This window comes from Arachis ipaensis, chromosome B06 (genome assembly GCF_000816755.2).
Source record: "Arachis ipaensis cultivar K30076 chromosome B06, Araip1.1, whole genome shotgun sequence".
Lineage (NCBI taxonomy): Eukaryota > Viridiplantae > Streptophyta > Magnoliopsida > Fabales > Fabaceae > Arachis > Arachis ipaensis.
Genome location: NC_029790.2, coordinates 24,856,676 through 24,874,105, shown reverse-complemented (window position 1 = coordinate 24,874,105; position 17,430 = coordinate 24,856,676). Strand labels below are relative to the sequence as shown.

Below are 17,430 nucleotides of genomic sequence, written 5' to 3'. Positions count from 1 at the left end.
GAGCGGCTTGGCAAAGAACGGCTAACCGTTGCTTTGTCCAAGAAGATGCAAAGAGAGCTCCCAAGTTAGCATGTTGTCAACCTTGCAGTACAACTTCGAAACCGATCAATGCCGGAACTGCCAATGCAGCAGATGAATCTAATCATGCTGCTGTTAGTGCCACCTCTTTTAACAAGAAATCTTCATTTTCCAATCTAACACCTGACTCAAGATGGTGGTTGAACCTTCCTCCGCCGCAGAAGTATCTTAGTAGGCAGCCTTGTGGCTCTGCTGATTCGACTGCTCGATCGAAGGGAAGTTTACGGGCACTTTCTTGCGATACAAGGCATGTATATCTTGCTTCTAACAAGTCTTCAAGGTATTTTTCTTGTTGCTACATGTTGCACTATCATATCAAGTTTTAACAAAGCAAATAACAATTGGAAATAGGGATCATTATCCATAGTGTTCAAGTGTTGATTACTTTTTCCCTTTAAGGTCTTATGTGTTAGTATATAATTACATGAGTAATACCCTAAATCAGTTCGTAAAAAATTTAGTCGGACACTTTAATTTCCAAATTTTTGTTTCATTAAACAAATCCGTCTCCACATCAGACTATTCACCTATATGGAAGGACTAGTATGAAAATTTTGAAAGTATTAGGATTGTTATACTGTTATGTTTTTATTAAATAATGATAGGAACTAATATGTAACTTTTTTACGAAAATTTGATGTGAAGATTGATTGTTCTAACAAAATAAAAGGTTAGTAAGTAATTTTGCGATTAAAATTTTTTGAGTATTAAAGTGTCGGACTTAAAATTTCTTTGGACTAATTTGGAATATCACTCTAATTAAATTTAGGTTGTTTGAACATGTTGGACTTTACTTAGACTTGCATCTTTTGCAGAATTTATAGCTCAATCCATGAGGATGTTATGGATGAAGTTTTGGAGGGAAACCATAGCAAAACACAACTGATAGAAGCACTGTGTCGCTCTCAAACAAGGGCGAGGATGGTGGAAGAGGCGGTGAAACAGGCTTATGCGGAGAAAGAGCACATTATTACACTGTTTTTCAAACAGGCTTCACAACTCTTCACCTATAAGCAATGGTTTCAGTTGCTGCTTCTAGAAAATCTTCACATTCAGCTCAAGAAACAAGGATCAGCAAATCTCCGGTCTCTTCCAGGCTCCAGCGTCCTTTGAATGTGGCGCGAAACCTTGGAAGACAAGGCATAAACCAAAAGGTGATATCACAACATATGCTGTGGCATTTGCTTTAGGATTGAGTCTTGTTGGTGCTGGCTCGATCTTAGGATGGAGTGTTGGATGGATGTTACCGCGTTTGTAGCGGCCGCGGCTGCGTCGTAGGGTTTAGATCTAAGAAATTGAAGATCCATTTTTGCATGCTTAGAACTTGAAGAAAATGAGCATGTTTGATGGGAAATGGTTAAGAGAGAATGTGTATGGGAATTTTGTATATTTGTGTTCTTAATATAGTGTACATTTTCTGAATTGTAATGCCTTTTGTGAAGAAATTGTTTACCAAAATTGTGCAGATAACATATGTTAAGAATATGATATAAATAGAGCAACAAGAACAAATAGAACTTGTCGTTTGATATCTACCAGTTCAACAGGCTAAGGACTAATCGATCAAGAATCTGAACAATATTTAAGGGTCAATCATTCACAAATAAATTGTTGGATACACAAACTAGTAGTTAAATTTACACAGCTAATTGTTGCAATACAACTTATAAAACTATTAATGGGTGAAAAAGCTTCAAATTACGGTCGAACTTGGCCAAATTTAATTGCTGAAATAGTATGTAAAGTGCTTCAAAATATGCATCTTTAAATATGTACATATTATGCTTGTATCATGTGTTTTAAGCTATGACCAAGTAAATATTATTTTGTCAACATTAAATAAATGAGTATATAAAAGTAATATCAACTATACTATATTATAAACATTGAATATTTAAACTATAAAATTATATAAGTATTGTAATACATAAAATAACACTCCCAGGATTCAGTACAAAGATGAAACCAAAAGAATAATAATATTAAAATTAAATAATTGAAAAAACAGGTGGATCATGGATAAGTTATGATTGATTTTGACCTGACTATGGTAAAAAGTCCTAGAGATTAAGGGCACCATAGCCAACTTCCTTGAGCTTTTGACTCTTCCATGGAACCACTTGCTTGAAGCTCTCACATATCATTGTCTATAAAAATCAAAAGCAGTGCAATAACATTATTAAGGGACCATATCCTTATTCAATGTTATAACTTTGTAAAAAGATCCAAGGCTATGTTAGATAGATGCTCCTAAAATATATTTAACATGTATTTAAAATTACTAATTTTTATTTTGAATGGTTATAAAAGTTTCTAAAACATGTATTATATATACTCACAAATAGTTTCTAGTCTAAAGCCACATTAATTAAAAATATAATCTTCATAATTTTCATAAGTGCAAGATAGTTTTCAACCTATTCCATAGTGTTTATAACCAAATAACAACTACAACACCAATTTCACATATTTCATTCACCATATCCTTAAAAAATAAAAAGGTTATGCTAGATGTACACCAAAATTAGCTACTAAAATCAGCCACCAGTATAAAATATATACTAAAATATAAATACACATTGAAAATAAATTAAACTACACATATATTTATACACAAATATATTGGTGGCTGATTTTAGTGGTTGATTTTAGTGTATAAATAACATTTTCTAAAATAAAAATTAAAATAAAAAATTCAAAAGAATTTCCTATGAGATATTCTTAGATGAAAATAAATCAACCACTTTGAATTTACATGCAATCCTATAAAAAGAAGTATTTAAGTACTAATATTCATTAAGCACTTAACCCTAGAAAGGAAATTATCACTATAACACAAGTTTTTAATGTTTAGAAGTCAAAACTTACCCATGGCTTGGCATGGAAGAGGTGGGAAATGCTTCTAGAACGTTGCATCTTTGTCACACTTCTCACCTTATTGTCATTAACGTGATAATCTTCATCAGCAGAAGATGTAGAATTAGAGGAAAAGACAAAACTGCCCCTACTCACTTCCCTTTTGACATTGAAGCCCTTCCATCCCCTCAATGAACCAAACCACCCTCTCTCCTTCATCCTCATTCCTATGTCTAGAGCCTAATACAAACAATCTTAGTTAGTAAACTATATTATACATAAAAAATCTTACATGTACTATTTTTGTAACATCTCTTTTATATTAAAAGTGATCAATAAAAAAAACAAAATAAATAACGCTTTTATACTATAAAAAAAAACCATATTAAAAAGTGTACAGAAAAAATAGTACAAATATCATTTTTCCTTGTTCGAGCCGAAAACTCACTCTAGAAGACGGAGGAAGGTGGCAAGTGTTGCTTCTTGAGATACAATAAGGACCCTCCAATACACTGCTTGGTGAGTGAACTTTGGTTGCATCATCATCACCTTCATCATGAACTAGTTGTTGCAACCTTGGAGGAAGTTGCAATGACTTTGACTTTGAGTTGGTCAAAGTAACAATGGCATTAGTACTAGAAAAAGAAGAAGTTATTCTTGGCTTGCCAGGTTCCTCTTCCCAACCAAATGGTACTGAAGCTAAGGTGCAAATTGGTGGAGTTACAATCCCTGACCTCTCAGGAGAAGAAGAAGAATAAGAATAATCCACCATTGTTGTTTGAGGATTGAACTTGAATATTGGTAGAAGAATTGATGTGTTATTCTGTTCTTGCTCTGTTTCTGACTCTGTTTTACAACCACTCATCTTTGCTTTCTCCCTTCTTTGTGTTTGTTATATAATAAGACTCTTTAATCTTGTGCTCCTATTTTGAAAATAATCAAATCAATTTCATGGTATATATAATTCCAAATCCTTTATATAAATAAATAAGAGGGAATTTCTTATTTGTGTATCAACAAGAGAAGCTTTTGGTTATTCCTCAATTTGTTTGTAAAATAATTTAATATTTAAGGATATAGTTAATATTTGTTAAATATGTAGGTATCTATTTTCTCTTTTAATTGTTTACAAGTCCATACTATTTAAAATATTTCAAAATAAAGTAGTAAAATACTAATATTCAGTAGATTGAATAGTAGTTTAATAGGTGATCTTATTATTTTTTAGATGTTCTTAATTTATGTTATGAAATAAAATACTCATCCTAAAAAAATGGTTATAATTAGTTAAATTCTTAATAATATAATTTATTATAAATTATAAATAAACTTATATATGTAGGGTTTAGGACATTTATGAATATACAACAAACTTTGGTCTTTTTTATGAGATATTGAAGGAAAGAAAGTGCCACAAAGGTGAAGCTACTCCACAAAAAAATGTTGCCTTTCTCTGCAGAAAAGTTACAAAATGACCATTCATAATCAATAATCATATATGCTCTTATTATTTGTTCTCCATCTTGCATTGCTATACATGTAATTTTCTCAAAATATGCGTATACTGTAGGCAATTCAATTCCTTCATACATTATCATTCCATAAAACAAACATAATTTGTAGAAACATGCATAAAATGTCTGTTATGTATGTAAAATTTGCATGATACCAATCTGAAAATAGTTATGCGTAGTGAAATTGTTAGAAGATTATTATTCAAATATTAATGGCTGGTTCCTAGTGTGGCTTGGTATATGTGGTTGATACCAAATTGTGATGGAGAATTGAGAAGCATGCAATGGGCATTAAATAGTCACTAGTGATTGGTTTCCAAAACAACATTAATTAACATAATATAGTTGCCCTAAAAAACAAGTAATTTCAATTTGCCACAAATTGCATATGATTTCCTTCACCAAGAAGCACATTTGAAAGCTACAAGCTGAAAATTGAGGTTCATATATGGCCAACTATCTCATAAGTCAAGTATTTTTGTAGGAAAGCTTCAATTTTAAAAAATAAAAATAATAACAACTTATTTTTTTGGGTGGACAAAATCTAGATTTAAATGAAAAGACAATATTGCATGGACACCGGCACAGACACGAGATATGCTGATATACAAATTTTACAGTTTTATAAATACGGAAACATGGCTATATATAAAATATAAAGTATTTTTTAGATAAATCGTAATGATATTTTGATATTTTATTGATATTAAAATAAATTATTTTTTAATTATTTTTAATGTCTTATTTTAATTACATACATACATACATCTACTCTATATTTTTCACTTTAATCAAATTTTGAAAGAGATAATTATGAATAATTTCATCAACTATTTGATTAAGAATGATACAAATGGCCATCAGTTTTGATAGATAAAATCACTTTAATTTATATAAATATAGTTGGTGTACCAACTACTCTTGTTTTCATTGACTGTTTTGTTAAATTTTCTTGATTGTTATAGGTAAGAAGAACAAGAATCATGTTGAAAACAACTTTTGCCTCCACATTTTGGGCAACCATATATTTGCTTTGAGAATCATCAAAATATCAAATCAAAAAATATATGTATTATATACGGAAATTATTTTTAATATGGAAATGAAAATGGCATTTTAGTTAAATATTGATATTTGAAGTGTATTATAGTATTGTAAAAATTATTCAACATGTGGACCAGGATGTTGTCACGTGGCAACACGCTCCCCACGTGTTGACTTCCCACCTACAAAATCCACTCATGATTCACCTACAATTATACCAAATAATCACATTTTTAACAAAAACACCAATATTTTTTTCATATAAAAAAAATTAGTCTATTATGTATTGGCTTTCTTCTTTTTAAAAATAAAAAAATAAAAAACACCAAACCAAACCCATCAATAACAATAGTCTTCATTAAAAGGTACTTAAAATTATTCAAAATTGACTACTGATGAAAAAAATAAGCTAAGAATGAAAGTTAAGGTAAGTCAATTTGAAACTATAATTTCACAAACAAACAAAAAAATTGTTTTAGGTGTCAATTTGAAAGTTATAATATTATTGATGATATATTGTAGTAATTTAGGGTAAAAAACCTAAACAAGCCAAAGAGATATCAAATTTACACAAATAAGCCAAAGCAAAATCTAATTTATCAATCAACCAAAGGACATTTCTATATAGTTCGAACCAAATAGGTTCGAACTCACTTTCCAAGTAATTCGAACCACCTTGGTTCGAACTCAACCTCCATAATTCGAACCAAATAGGTTCGATTTACACGTAAATTAATTCGAACCAGTTTGGTTCGAATTACACAGACCATATTTCGTACTAGCATGGTTCGAATTAGTGAGGAGGAGAGCTGTATATATATGGTGTGAAGGTGAGTTGCTATCATTAGAGTGGGGTTACATGACTAGTGAGGAGAGTTTCGCTGTGTTGGTTCACCACAGAGGATCCATTAAGAAGAAAACTCGTTCCGGTGTGAAGTTCACTGATAAGGATCCTCTCTGTATTATCGTCACGTCTACGACGAGGTATGAGGACCTTGTTAGCTCTGTACTGCTGAAACTCGGTCTGGAAGGTGTGAAACGGGTTAAGAAGTTTTTTTATCGATTTCTAATTACGGTGCTCCAGAACACCGTAAAGTACGATTGTTTCACGATCGGGAGTGATGAGGACTTGCAGGTCATGTTTCATTGTCGCCGGCAGTTTCCAGAGGTTAGGACACCAGAACTGTTGGCAAAGTTGGTTGACGCGGTGTCCAGCTCGGGGGGTTCGAACCGGAATACCACCACTTTAGCCACGGTAGCCGGTTCTAGCTCCAGACTTGCCGTTGCATCTTCCTCCGTCCCTGCGTACGAGCCACCCGTCCAACCTGTCGCCTCCCCTTCGTTCGCTGTTGATCTCATCGGCAGTGTAGGCGACGAGGTCGGTGAAGGTGGGTATCTGCCGACATCTTTACAGTGTGCTGCACCGGCTGGGGTTGGAGATGGATTCTTGGATGATCCAGAGGACGATGATGTCGAGCCGGATATGATTGCTGATGACAGTGGCGATGATGTTGGAGCAAGTGAGCCTGCTGGGGCGGGCGGTGGTTCTAGCTCTGGCACGCAACAGTACCCTCCACATTTTTTCTCTTTGGACTTGGATGCCATGAGGCAGGAGGGGATTGCTGGGCAGCCGGCTGGATTTGGCGCTAGAGATGCTGAAGGGTCTGCAGGTCTAACAGAGTTTCAGGTTGGTCAGCAATTTCCGGATAAAGAAGAGGCCCTGTTAAGTGTCAAGACTTATAGCATCCGACGAGGGGTATAGTACAAGGTCGTGGAGTCTGACTATCGCCAGTATGTGGGCAAGTGTTCTGAGTTTGGCAATGGGTGCACATGGTTGATTCGGCTCAGTCCCCGACAGCGCAAGGAGATTTGGGAGGTCAAACTTTACAACGGACCGCATACTTGTCTCACCACCTCCATTTCCAGCGACCACAGGAGTTTGGATTACCATGTCATATCGGCATTCATTATGCCAATGGTGAGGGCTGATGCATCCGTCAGCATCAAAGTGCTCATAAATGCCACCGCCGCACACTTTGGGTTTAGGCTGACTTACAGGAGGGTCTGGATGGCGAAGCAGAAGGCTGTTGCCCTCATCTATGGTGACTGGGATGAGTCGTACAACGAGCTCCCAAGGTGGGTGTTAGGAGTGCAGTTGACGATGCCTGGTACTGTTGCAGTGCTAAGGACGAGCCCTGTTCGTGTCGGTAGACAGTTGGACGAGTCTCGAGCTTATTTTCACAGACTGTTCTGGACCTTTCCACCATGTATCGAGGCATTCCGTCATTGCAAGCCCCTAGTTAGTATTGACGGCACCCATCTGTATGGCAAGTATGGGGGAACGTTGCTTGTCGTGATTGCACAAGACGGGAACTCCAACATACTCCATGTTGCATTCGCATTAGTCGAGGGTGAGAATGCTGAGTCGTGGTCCTTCTTTCTCTCCCACCTGCGTGAGCATGTGACACCGCAGCCGGGTCTGCTGATTATCTCGGACAGGCATAACGGCATCAAGGCCGCCCTTAAGGCTCCTGAAGGAGGCTGGTTACCTCCGTCTGCATACCGGGCATTCTGCATTCGACATGTTGCGGCAAATTTCACCCTCACCTTCAAGGGCAAAGATGCAAGTCAAGGCAACATACAGAAGGTTGGCCGAATTATTTGTTCGCAAAGGGAGGGAAGCTGAGGCGCAGATGGGTACCGGACAACAATTTAGTCAGCACTTGGTGAAGTGTATAGAGGCCAACTTGAAGACGGCTAGGTGCTTCACGGTAACTGTGTACGACAGGGATAACTCCGAGTTCACCGTCGCAGAGACAACTCCGACTGGTTCTTTCTCACTGGGTACCTACAGAGTCTCGCTTGCATCTCACACATGTGACTGCGGATACTTCCAGGCACTTCATTTCCCATGTCCCCACGTACTGGCATGCTGTGCCTACTCACGGCTTACATGGGAGCCTTACGTCCACCAGGTGTATCGTCTTAGTTCGGTCTTTAGTGTGTATCAGATGGGTTTCACACCTCCCATTCCGGAGGGTTTCTGGCCACCATATGATGGGCCGACTGTCATCCCTGACCCCAATAAGAGGCGTGCGAGAGAGGGTCGTCCCAGGTCCACTCGGATACGGACCAATATGGACGAGACAGATCCGAACCGGCCAAAGAGATGTGGGCTTTGTCGGCAGCCCGACCACACACGTCGGAGTTGCCCACAGCTCGGAGGAGCAGAGCACACACGGAGACATGATTAGGTGTATTGGTGGCTTTGGTACTTTTGTTATTTCAATTTCGCATTTAGATTCCACTATTATCGGTTTTCTTGCTTGTAGTTGGTGACTGATAGAATTTGTTAACGTTAGTGCGATGTACTTTGAATGAGATTTTAGTTAATGAATATGTTCTGTCACTGCAGTTTTAAACGAAATGTATGTCTAATGCACACCGGCAAAAATAACTTTACGAGTTTTATTAAGACATGATGCGGAAACTATGTTCGTAACTTAAATTGCTTACTGGAACGAATTCTGAGTAATTCGAACCAAGCTGGTTCGAATTACTTTGTAAATATTTCTTCAGTGTAAATCGAACCTATTAGGTTCGAATTATCAAGTTAGGGTTCGAACCAATTTGGTTCGAATTATGTTGCTTTGTTCTATACGTGTAATTCGAACCTATTTGGTTCGAATTACTTGGAAAGTGAGTTCGAACCTATTTGGTTCGAACTATATAGAAATGTCCTTTGGTTGATTGATGAATCAGATTTTGCTTTGGCTTATCTGTGTAAAATTGATCTCCCTTTGGCTTGTTTAGGTTTTTTACCCAATTATTTATGTTGCATAATAGTATTTATCATTTTCTCTTATATTTTGTAGTTTATATATAATTTTTTTATTATTTAAGTTAAATCCCCTTAACACTATATATATAATTTTAACACTAAAATAGCAAAAATATTTTCAAAATATTTAAAAATGTAATGGTAGATTAGAGTGATCTTTTAGAAAGAAAAAAACGTAAATTTTAACAAAAAAAAATCCGCATTATATAAATAAATTGTGAGTCATTAAAAATTAAAATTGTGGTTAAACTTTTTTCCAGTTGTGTAGGTATCCAAAAGTGGATTTTGATGATACTAACGCAATCATTGTTTTGTGTATCTCCAAAAACACTTATATGTCACTTTCCATCACGTCAATGTCAATATCTGCATCACCAACAGAGCTCATATGTGTGCATTAAAGTGCATCAATCTTATTGATCTTATATTATTAAATTAGGTGAATTAAACCCTTTTCAAGGAATTAAATTTTGACTTGTAGTTTTAATTTTGATTTTTTTTTGGGTCCATTTAAAAATATTGAATTTTTAGAATTTTATCAAAATATGGGAATAAATGCAAAAAGAGAATGGGAGGGTTTCTGATTTTCTTTTTTTTTTTTAAATGAAAAAGAAAAATTACTGAATGCTATTTTTAATTTTATTTGAAAATTCCGGTAACTAATAAAAATAATTTGTGACAAGAGTGCATAGATGTAGAAAATTACTGCACAATATTAAACACAGAATAAAAATAAAATTAAAAAAAATAAACTAGGATATTTACAATTATAAAGTACCTAAAAATTAAAATCCACCTAGTTGCTATGCACACTACCATCAGGTTTCCTTCCCTTCCTAAACCTATTAAAGCAAAAAATTAAAAATTAAAAATAAAAGAAAAAGGTTAATTAAGGTTTCTAAGCATATTATATTAGATTGATAGATGTTGAGTGATGTTATGAATCACAACATGGAGTCAAGTCATTCAACAAATGACTAATTAATCCTCCTTTGAACAAATGAAAATCCTCTTCACCATTTGAGAAAGTTTTCATAATAATAATAAACCATTTACATATCTTTAAAAAGAAAATTTGAAAAACAGAAGAAACTATGCAAGAAAGTTGAAGTTACTCACTGCCATAAATCATCATCAAGAAGCATAAGGTCATTTTCTTCATCAGTGAAAGTAACAGCCCATTTCTTCTGAGATATAATTTCTCCTTCAATGTCAAACATTTTCTCAAGCTCAACTATGAGTTCATCATAACCATTTAATGTGGTCAAGTCAATTGCACGACCAACTGCTACACCTTCCATTTTCACCTTCAAAAATTAAATATAAATAAAAAAATCAAAAATAAAATAATGAATTATGAAGGAAAAAATTCAGGAGACAATTTTATACAAGTAAATTACTGAAATAACACCTGAAATATCTCTTCGCTAATAAAATAACCAACCAAACATTAATATTTCTTCGATATGGTCGTCTAACAAGTTCATCCGATCATCAGTTGGACTTCCATGTCATGATTCATGACAAAATTAGGCCCAATCAAATTGTCAAACCACCTAATTTTTTAGAACATATCAAATAAATATTCGATCTTTTACGGGTTATTTTGTCAACTAAGTAGACTTTCATAGGGACTATTTAGGTATTTCACTAATTTGTCACCTTCAAAGATTCCTAGCTACCAAACACTGTCCTACTCAAAACAAAGGCTGAACAATGACCCAACCTCTCTTAAAAATGTGGAAGGAATCTTTGAAAACATTACATGTATCACATATGAAGAGTTTCAAGTATACCAAGAATAACGGTGTTTCATCGTTTTACCTGTTGATCTCGATCATAAAATATATACATGATTGAGATTAATGACTAAAAGTACTAAACACCAATGTTCCTGGTATACTTGAAAATTTTCATATATTCATATGTATGTTTAAGGCTGAAACAAAAATAAAAAATAAAATAAAGGTACCTTAGTCCTAGTCCTCATGGATGGTACATGGCCCTGCTTGTTGGACAGTGAATGGTTATTGAGACTCTGAACCTTCTCAGTCTCACATGCACCAACAATAATAGATTCTTTGGGACCACAATGAAGGATAGTTGAAGCTTCACACCAAAGTTCTTTCTCCAAAGGGGTAACAACATTACTATAGCTGCTAGTCAAATTCACCCCAAACAACCAGCAATCCATGCCCTTCTTCCCGTCTTCGTTATGGTCGCATGCCGGACCTTCGCCAGCTGGACCGGCCGGGACGACGGCTTTGTTGTTTTTGAGGTCTTGAGAAGAATTTCCATTGCCATTCAAATGTGGTGGATGCCATATTGTAGCTACTTGGCTTTCTTTGCTACCTGAAGCAGCTGAAATTCCGAGATTAACATCATCACTAGGTTAATAATCCAACAATGTTTGTTCATTAAGACATTAACACCCCAAAGTTGTCGAACGGTAAAAAAACGGCTTCTTGTTAACTTTCCTTCCAAAATTACCCCTCTATTAAGATGTTATTTTATCAATAAAATGCATCACGTGAAAGGGTAATTTTGGAAGAAAAGTTAAGAGAAGTCGTTTTTTGCGCAGTTCAACAACTTCAAGGTGGAAATTGCATATTTATAAAGTTTAGGATGTAAAGTGCACATGATCCAAAGTAACATTCTTTTTCCTACCAGAAGATGAAGCCTCAGCATGCCTTGATCTTTTTCCCTTCGCCATCGGTTGAATCGTATTCAAAGGCGAAGTAACAAGAGGTTCAATCTCCCAACATGAAACTCTATCTGGTCTTTGCATTGTTGCTGGTTCATCCCATTGAACCTATGTAACAAAGAAAAAAATTATACACTAATGAGAAAACTAGAAGAACTTAATGAGTGATTTCGAATGAAGTCGAACCTTCAATGACCTCCATTGAGAATTCGGCCATTCTCGAGATTCATCTCCAACTCCAACTATAGTACCACAAAACCTGACAAAATAATGGTGCATTAATCTAAAATCAACTTAGAGACTAAGGTAGATTAAACTCTTGATACACATTTAAAATGATACCTTTTGTCAAGTGGATCTTCACCCTCATGTCTCATCTTGAATCGCATGCCGATTTTGAAGTCATTGTTCATCGTGTCAATATATTTGTTTAAACTAACAATAAACTGGCTAGTCCTGAATTGAATTCAAAAGTTAAAAGCATAAATGTTTCAAGTAAGAGTTACACAAAATGTTTAAAAGATGCTTACAAACCTTGGCTTGTAATAAACCACAAACATGGTACTAGTCATAACAGAATGGCTTGCAGTAACAATCACTCCGAGGCGCATGTTTTGTGTCGACACCACCGAGGAAGGTGTAGGACTCTGCGGCGGATTCAAACGCCTAATGCCTACTCTCAGTTGTCCATTCTCTCCCCTGTAAGAATCAAGGATTAAAGCACGGAAATTCGCAGCATAAGGACTCATTATGTCAAAGCAGGACATTATAGAATGCATTATCATGATTTCAAGTACCTTAGAAAAACAAAAGAATCTCCAACAACCAATTTCTTGGCTGCAACGAATGCACTCCAGCCAGTTGTAAGCAGGTGCCTCTTCGGATGTCCTTAATAAATTGTGCAAAACAATAAGAAGATTTCGCAGTTAAAACATAAATTCAAAGAAAAACAACCAAGATTTTCCAATATTATAAACCAAGAAAAAGTTACCTCGGTATATATGCTTAAACTTCCATTCAACCCCATGAATATCCTTTGCTACCAACTCCTGAGTAGGATTTTCCATTGTCATATCCTACAACATATAAACTCTTTTTATTATTTTCTTGTAATCGAAAATATATTCTGGTTCGATCATTCTCGGCTAAAGAAAACACACCAATTGAGGCAAGCATTCATTAGCGTGCTTCCGAAGAACCGAAAATCCTCCATGTGTGCTAGTATCTGAGGTACTCAGTGTCTTACAAAATGAGTAAAATTTCTGTTTCGGTTTCTCGGAACAAATTGGATTAGGATCTAGAGGATCATTCTGTTGTACATAGAACGAAAACAGAAAAAAATGGAAAAATCAGTTAAACATTTTTCAATTTTCAATAATGAGGGAATTAATTGTTCGGAAAATGTATCAAATTCTCACATCTGAAGATGGCTGCAAAGTGATTCGAGCATAAACCTCGTCGGTTTCCATCTCGGCCTACAAAACAAAATTAACAAGATTCTATAATCAGTACATGAAAAATCATCATTCCAATGAGCCAATCAAGAACACATAACACAACATAAGGAACCAAAAAAAGATAAACATTACCAGACACTTAACATCGATAACACGGCATAAGATCTTCGACGGAAGATCGTATTTGGGAGATTTCTGGTTCTTCATCTGCCTCAATTCTTGTTCTGTAGGTTCTGGCAACTACAAAAGAAAAAATCAAAATTATATAACACTAACTAAACCCCTTAAGGCCTAAATTTGACACAAAAATGGAAAAAATGAAATTCACAAACAAAATCAGAAACAAGGTAAAGAAGTATATATCTTACCAATTCAATGTGACCCTGAGGGAAATAGAAAACTCTGTCTTGAACACAAGGAACATCCATTAATGGCCCTGCACACAACCTCCATAGCTCTTTAAACAAATCATCACCAGCCCCATCTGCCACAAAACAAAACACAGACATGTTGGAAACTTTGCATGGTTTTTTTCAGACCAAAGTTGGAAACTTTTTTCTCTCATTTTTGCATTAAGCTCTTCCTTAGTAACCTCCATGTTCACAAGGCAAAAGGGTCATTCACTTCATATTGAAAAATTAAAGGAAAACATTAAAAATGAAGGGTCCCAACAACATTAGTCAATTGCTAAAAGAACACAGACATTACTCTTTTTCAGCTCAACACTCACATTAACCAAACATGGTAACAACAAAAACACATGAAATTCCAACCATAACCTCACACTGAAGTTGTTTCCTTTGACAAGAAACCACTGAGATTATTACCTTCTTCCTTATGTGCCATTCTACCATAGAAGCACAAAAAAGAAAAAGAACACCAACAACAGAAAAACAAAGACCAAAGACAAAAAAAGACAAACACAAAGCAAACAAGAGAGAGAGAGAGAGAGAGAGAGAAACCAACCAGCCATGATGATGGTTAAATGAGAGTGAATGATAATGTGTTCCTTTGTGTTCTCTCTTGCTTCTTCTTCTCTTTCTGTAACTGATGACTGTGAATTGTTCTGCTTTATATGTGTGTTCTTTTTCTTTTTCTTTTTCTTTTTTCTTTGTTTGTTTGTTTGGAGCTGCTTCAAGTTTCGGTTACAGAAAGCATGGTTGTGTTGTTTATGGTGTGTCACCAAAACCGAAGAATATCAAGGGATCATAACTTTGTTGGCCCTTTCACTTTGAAGCTGCAAGAGAAAAGGGTCACACTTTTTTAGAATGGAAGGCTTCTCTCTCTTGTTAAGTGGGGAGTTTCTGAAATTCTATTTCTATTTCCTTTTGCTTCTTCTCCTTCCCTTTCATCATACAAAAAAGATGTTAATTCTTTTTCATAATATATTAATAAAAATTTTTACTTGCACACTAAAAGTCAGTCATTAAATAAAGGTGAAAACTCAACTTGTTTTGTTCCAAATCCCCAATGCACCAACTAAAACCTTCCTTTAGGATATCCCAAGCTTGACCTATACTCTTCCAAACATAAGATCCACTTCCTCGAGACCGACTAAAACAATCATCCTTAGAAGAATGGTATTTCTCCGTCAACAGTTGAATAATATTTGGCGATTCCAGAATCAATATTTATTTAAACCAATAAATTTGATGGGATATGTCTCAACTATATCCGATTATTCATCAGGTCTAAAATTAATATAATTAAATCAGATCACTTTAGTTATACCCGTAAATACTAATGTATATTAGTATATATTAAAATAAGATCTCAGCACAAAAATATTCAAAAAGAAGAGATATTAGTGTTATTTCTTTTAAAAATTATTATTTGTATACTAAAAATCAATTATTAAATTAATTATTGTATATTTATATATTTATAAATTTTGTTTAACTAAATAATTATTTGCTAGAATAATCACAATCTGACATAGTAAAATGATCAAATATGCAATAAAATAAAACTAAATTTATTCAGAGTAGTATAATAAAAAAAATTATAAAATGCCAAATACAAATTTATACGTAGTGTCATATAGCATGATTAGTTAATATATACAATGAAGAATTCTATCATTCTTTATAAAATATTAAATTTTTAGATTATAAGAATGTTTATTAGTTATTTTACTACAACACAATAAAATACTATTTCTCATTTTTTTAATAAATTTTAATACTTTTCGAATTTGCAAAAATGTCTATGAACAACAAACTTTAATTTTTTTGTGAGATATTTTTTTTAGACCTGTAAATCATACAACCAAAATTATAACACCCACTAAAAAGAACTATTATCACCACAATTAAGCCACAAAGAATTCTTTAAACTAGAACAAAAAAAAACCAAAACTAAAAAACTAAAACTAAAAATTCAGATGCAAAAAAGCAAAAAACAGTGACGTTGATAAATTTTCTTAGTTCGATATGTTTGTTGCTAGCTATCAAATTCTAATGTAATATTTATGAATTAAATTTAAAAATATTTATTCCAAGTATAGCCAATAAATTTTAAAAAATTAACTAATATAACTTTTAAGAATATAATTTTAAAATTATTAAATATACAAAACTGTTTTTAATTAATTAATAATTCATTTTTGTTTTACCTACACAAGATCTATACATTAAATACTCCAAAAAACTAATGTGAATATCAAAATACAAAAAATAATTTGGGATAGGATAAAAAATTAGATATAAAAAATACATCTAAAATTAACACCATATCCTGCACCTTATTTTTATTTTTTAATTAGATTTTAAATTTTATTTATCTACTCAATTTGTTATTTGAACTCCTAAAAAATAATTAGTCTAACCGAATGATACTTATGAAAAAAAAAATGACAATATTATATTTATTTTTTATTACTTGTGATCCGATACATTTTTCTAGAATTAGATGCTATAAATTCGGTAACCCTGCATGGAAAGAAATTTTATCTTATGGAATATATCTTGTCTTAGGTTATAATTATTTTCAAGCTTTTAGCATATAAAGTTGTAGATGCCATGCGTGATTCAGGTATTTACCCAATAGATATTAATCCGTTCACACTACTATTATTCATATAAGAGAAGTCAATGTTAAAAGCTAAAATATGTCATTTTAATATATTAATTTTCTCTTTATTTTTTATGTAAAAAAATATTCAATTGATTCCAAAGTAGCTAGATATCAAATCTAAAATACCATATCTTAATAGTTTTTTTTTTTTTTTTGTATGAAAGTAAAAGTGGCAATATATTAACGTTATTATTTTTTATCTTTTTTAAAAATTTGAAAGGTACATAAATTAAAAGGTCTGATTTCTGTATTTTAATTTTTTTAATAGAATTTTTTTCGGTTTGATTTATGTACCTTTTACAAATCAGATGGTCCAATTTTTACACCTTACAAATCGAACAGTTTGATTTTTGTACTTCTAATTAAATGATTCAATATTTAAAAATAACACCCTAATAATTTATATTTCAAAAAAACACTATTGCTATTTCACTATCAAAAACAAAAAATGACCTTAATATATATTAAAATAAAAAAATTTGATTTTCATATATAAAAAGTTGTCACAAGCCGTACATAAACTGTCTTTTTCTTTTGCCACAAATAAAGATGATGATAGACTTTTCATTATTTCTAGTACTAATTCAATTAAGAAAAAATTAATTGTTTGTACTCCTAATTATATTATGTAAATTAAATTATGCATGTGTAACACACATCTACTCATATATGATGCTAGATAATTATTTATTGATCCTAATAATCATCATTATTATGCATCTATGGTGGATAGATATAGTTTAATTTATTAAAATTTTCTACAATATTACCAGAATAGCTAGGGAATATAATATAGGTTTAATTATTCTCTCTATCTCTATAATTTTATTAAATTTTTAATTAAATTCTTATACTTTTTTT

At 33.3% G+C, this 17,430-nt stretch overlaps 4 protein-coding genes across 4 annotated transcripts; 2 read left to right on the top strand and 2 right to left on the bottom strand.

The window, feature by feature from the left end:
- LOC107646710 lies at positions 3-1,244 on the top strand (the record flags this gene model as incomplete). Its single annotated transcript, XM_021105484.1, has 2 exons — positions 3-358; positions 894-1,244. Coding segments are annotated over 2 exons (654 nt in total), but the record flags the coding sequence as incomplete, so codon positions are not given.
- Positions 1,929-3,854, bottom strand: LOC107648115 (uncharacterized protein At4g00950-like). Its single transcript, XM_016352114.2, has 3 exons — positions 3,383-3,854; positions 2,947-3,174; positions 1,929-2,225 (listed from the first exon to the last, which is right to left on the bottom strand). Exons 1-3 carry the CDS (start codon positions 3,797-3,799, stop codon positions 2,139-2,141), a joined length of 732 nt encoding a protein of 243 aa, XP_016207600.1. The 5' UTR covers positions 3,800-3,854; the 3' UTR covers positions 1,929-2,138.
- On the top strand, positions 8,186-8,746 carry LOC107646709. The gene has a single exon (XM_016350876.1). The coding sequence runs from the start codon at positions 8,186-8,188 to the stop codon at positions 8,744-8,746; it is 561 nt and encodes a 186-aa protein (XP_016206362.1).
- On the bottom strand, positions 10,449-14,812 carry LOC107646708 (auxin response factor 18-like). The gene is made up of 13 exons (XM_016350875.2): positions 14,461-14,812; positions 13,863-13,978; positions 13,627-13,734; positions 13,456-13,512; positions 13,198-13,347; positions 13,029-13,113; positions 12,835-12,925; positions 12,572-12,736; positions 12,380-12,493; positions 12,224-12,296; positions 12,001-12,145; positions 11,306-11,694; positions 10,449-10,640 (listed from the first exon to the last, which is right to left on the bottom strand). The coding sequence occupies exons 1-13, from the start codon at positions 14,465-14,467 to the stop codon at positions 10,449-10,451; spliced, it is 1,692 nt and encodes a 563-aa protein (XP_016206361.1). The 5' UTR covers positions 14,468-14,812.

Bases quoted from the DNA above. Each gene is read 5' to 3' on its own strand.
- LOC107648115 (XM_016352114.2), bottom strand. From the start codon at position 3,799: ATGAGTGGTTGTAAAACAGAGTCAGAAACAGAGCAAGAACAGAATAAC. The intron at 3,175-3,382 runs GTGAGTTTTCGG...TGTTTGTATTAG, and splicing joins ACCTTCCTCCGTCTTCTAGA to GCTCTAGACATAGGAATGAG. The intron at 2,226-2,946 runs GTAAGTTTTGAC...TGATTTTTATAG, and splicing joins TCTTCCATGCCAAGCCATGG to ACAATGATATGTGAGAGCTT.
- LOC107646709 (XM_016350876.1), top strand. From the start codon at position 8,186: ATGGGTACCGGACAACAATTTAGTCAGCACTTGGTGAAGTGTATAGAG.
- LOC107646708 (XM_016350875.2), bottom strand. The intron at 13,348-13,455 runs GTGAGAATTTGA...TATGTACAACAG, and splicing joins CTTTGCAGCCATCTTCAGAT to AATGATCCTCTAGATCCTAA. The intron at 10,641-11,305 runs GTACCTTTATTT...TAATTTTTGAAG, and splicing joins CCATGAGGACTAGGACTAAG to GTGAAAATGGAAGGTGTAGC.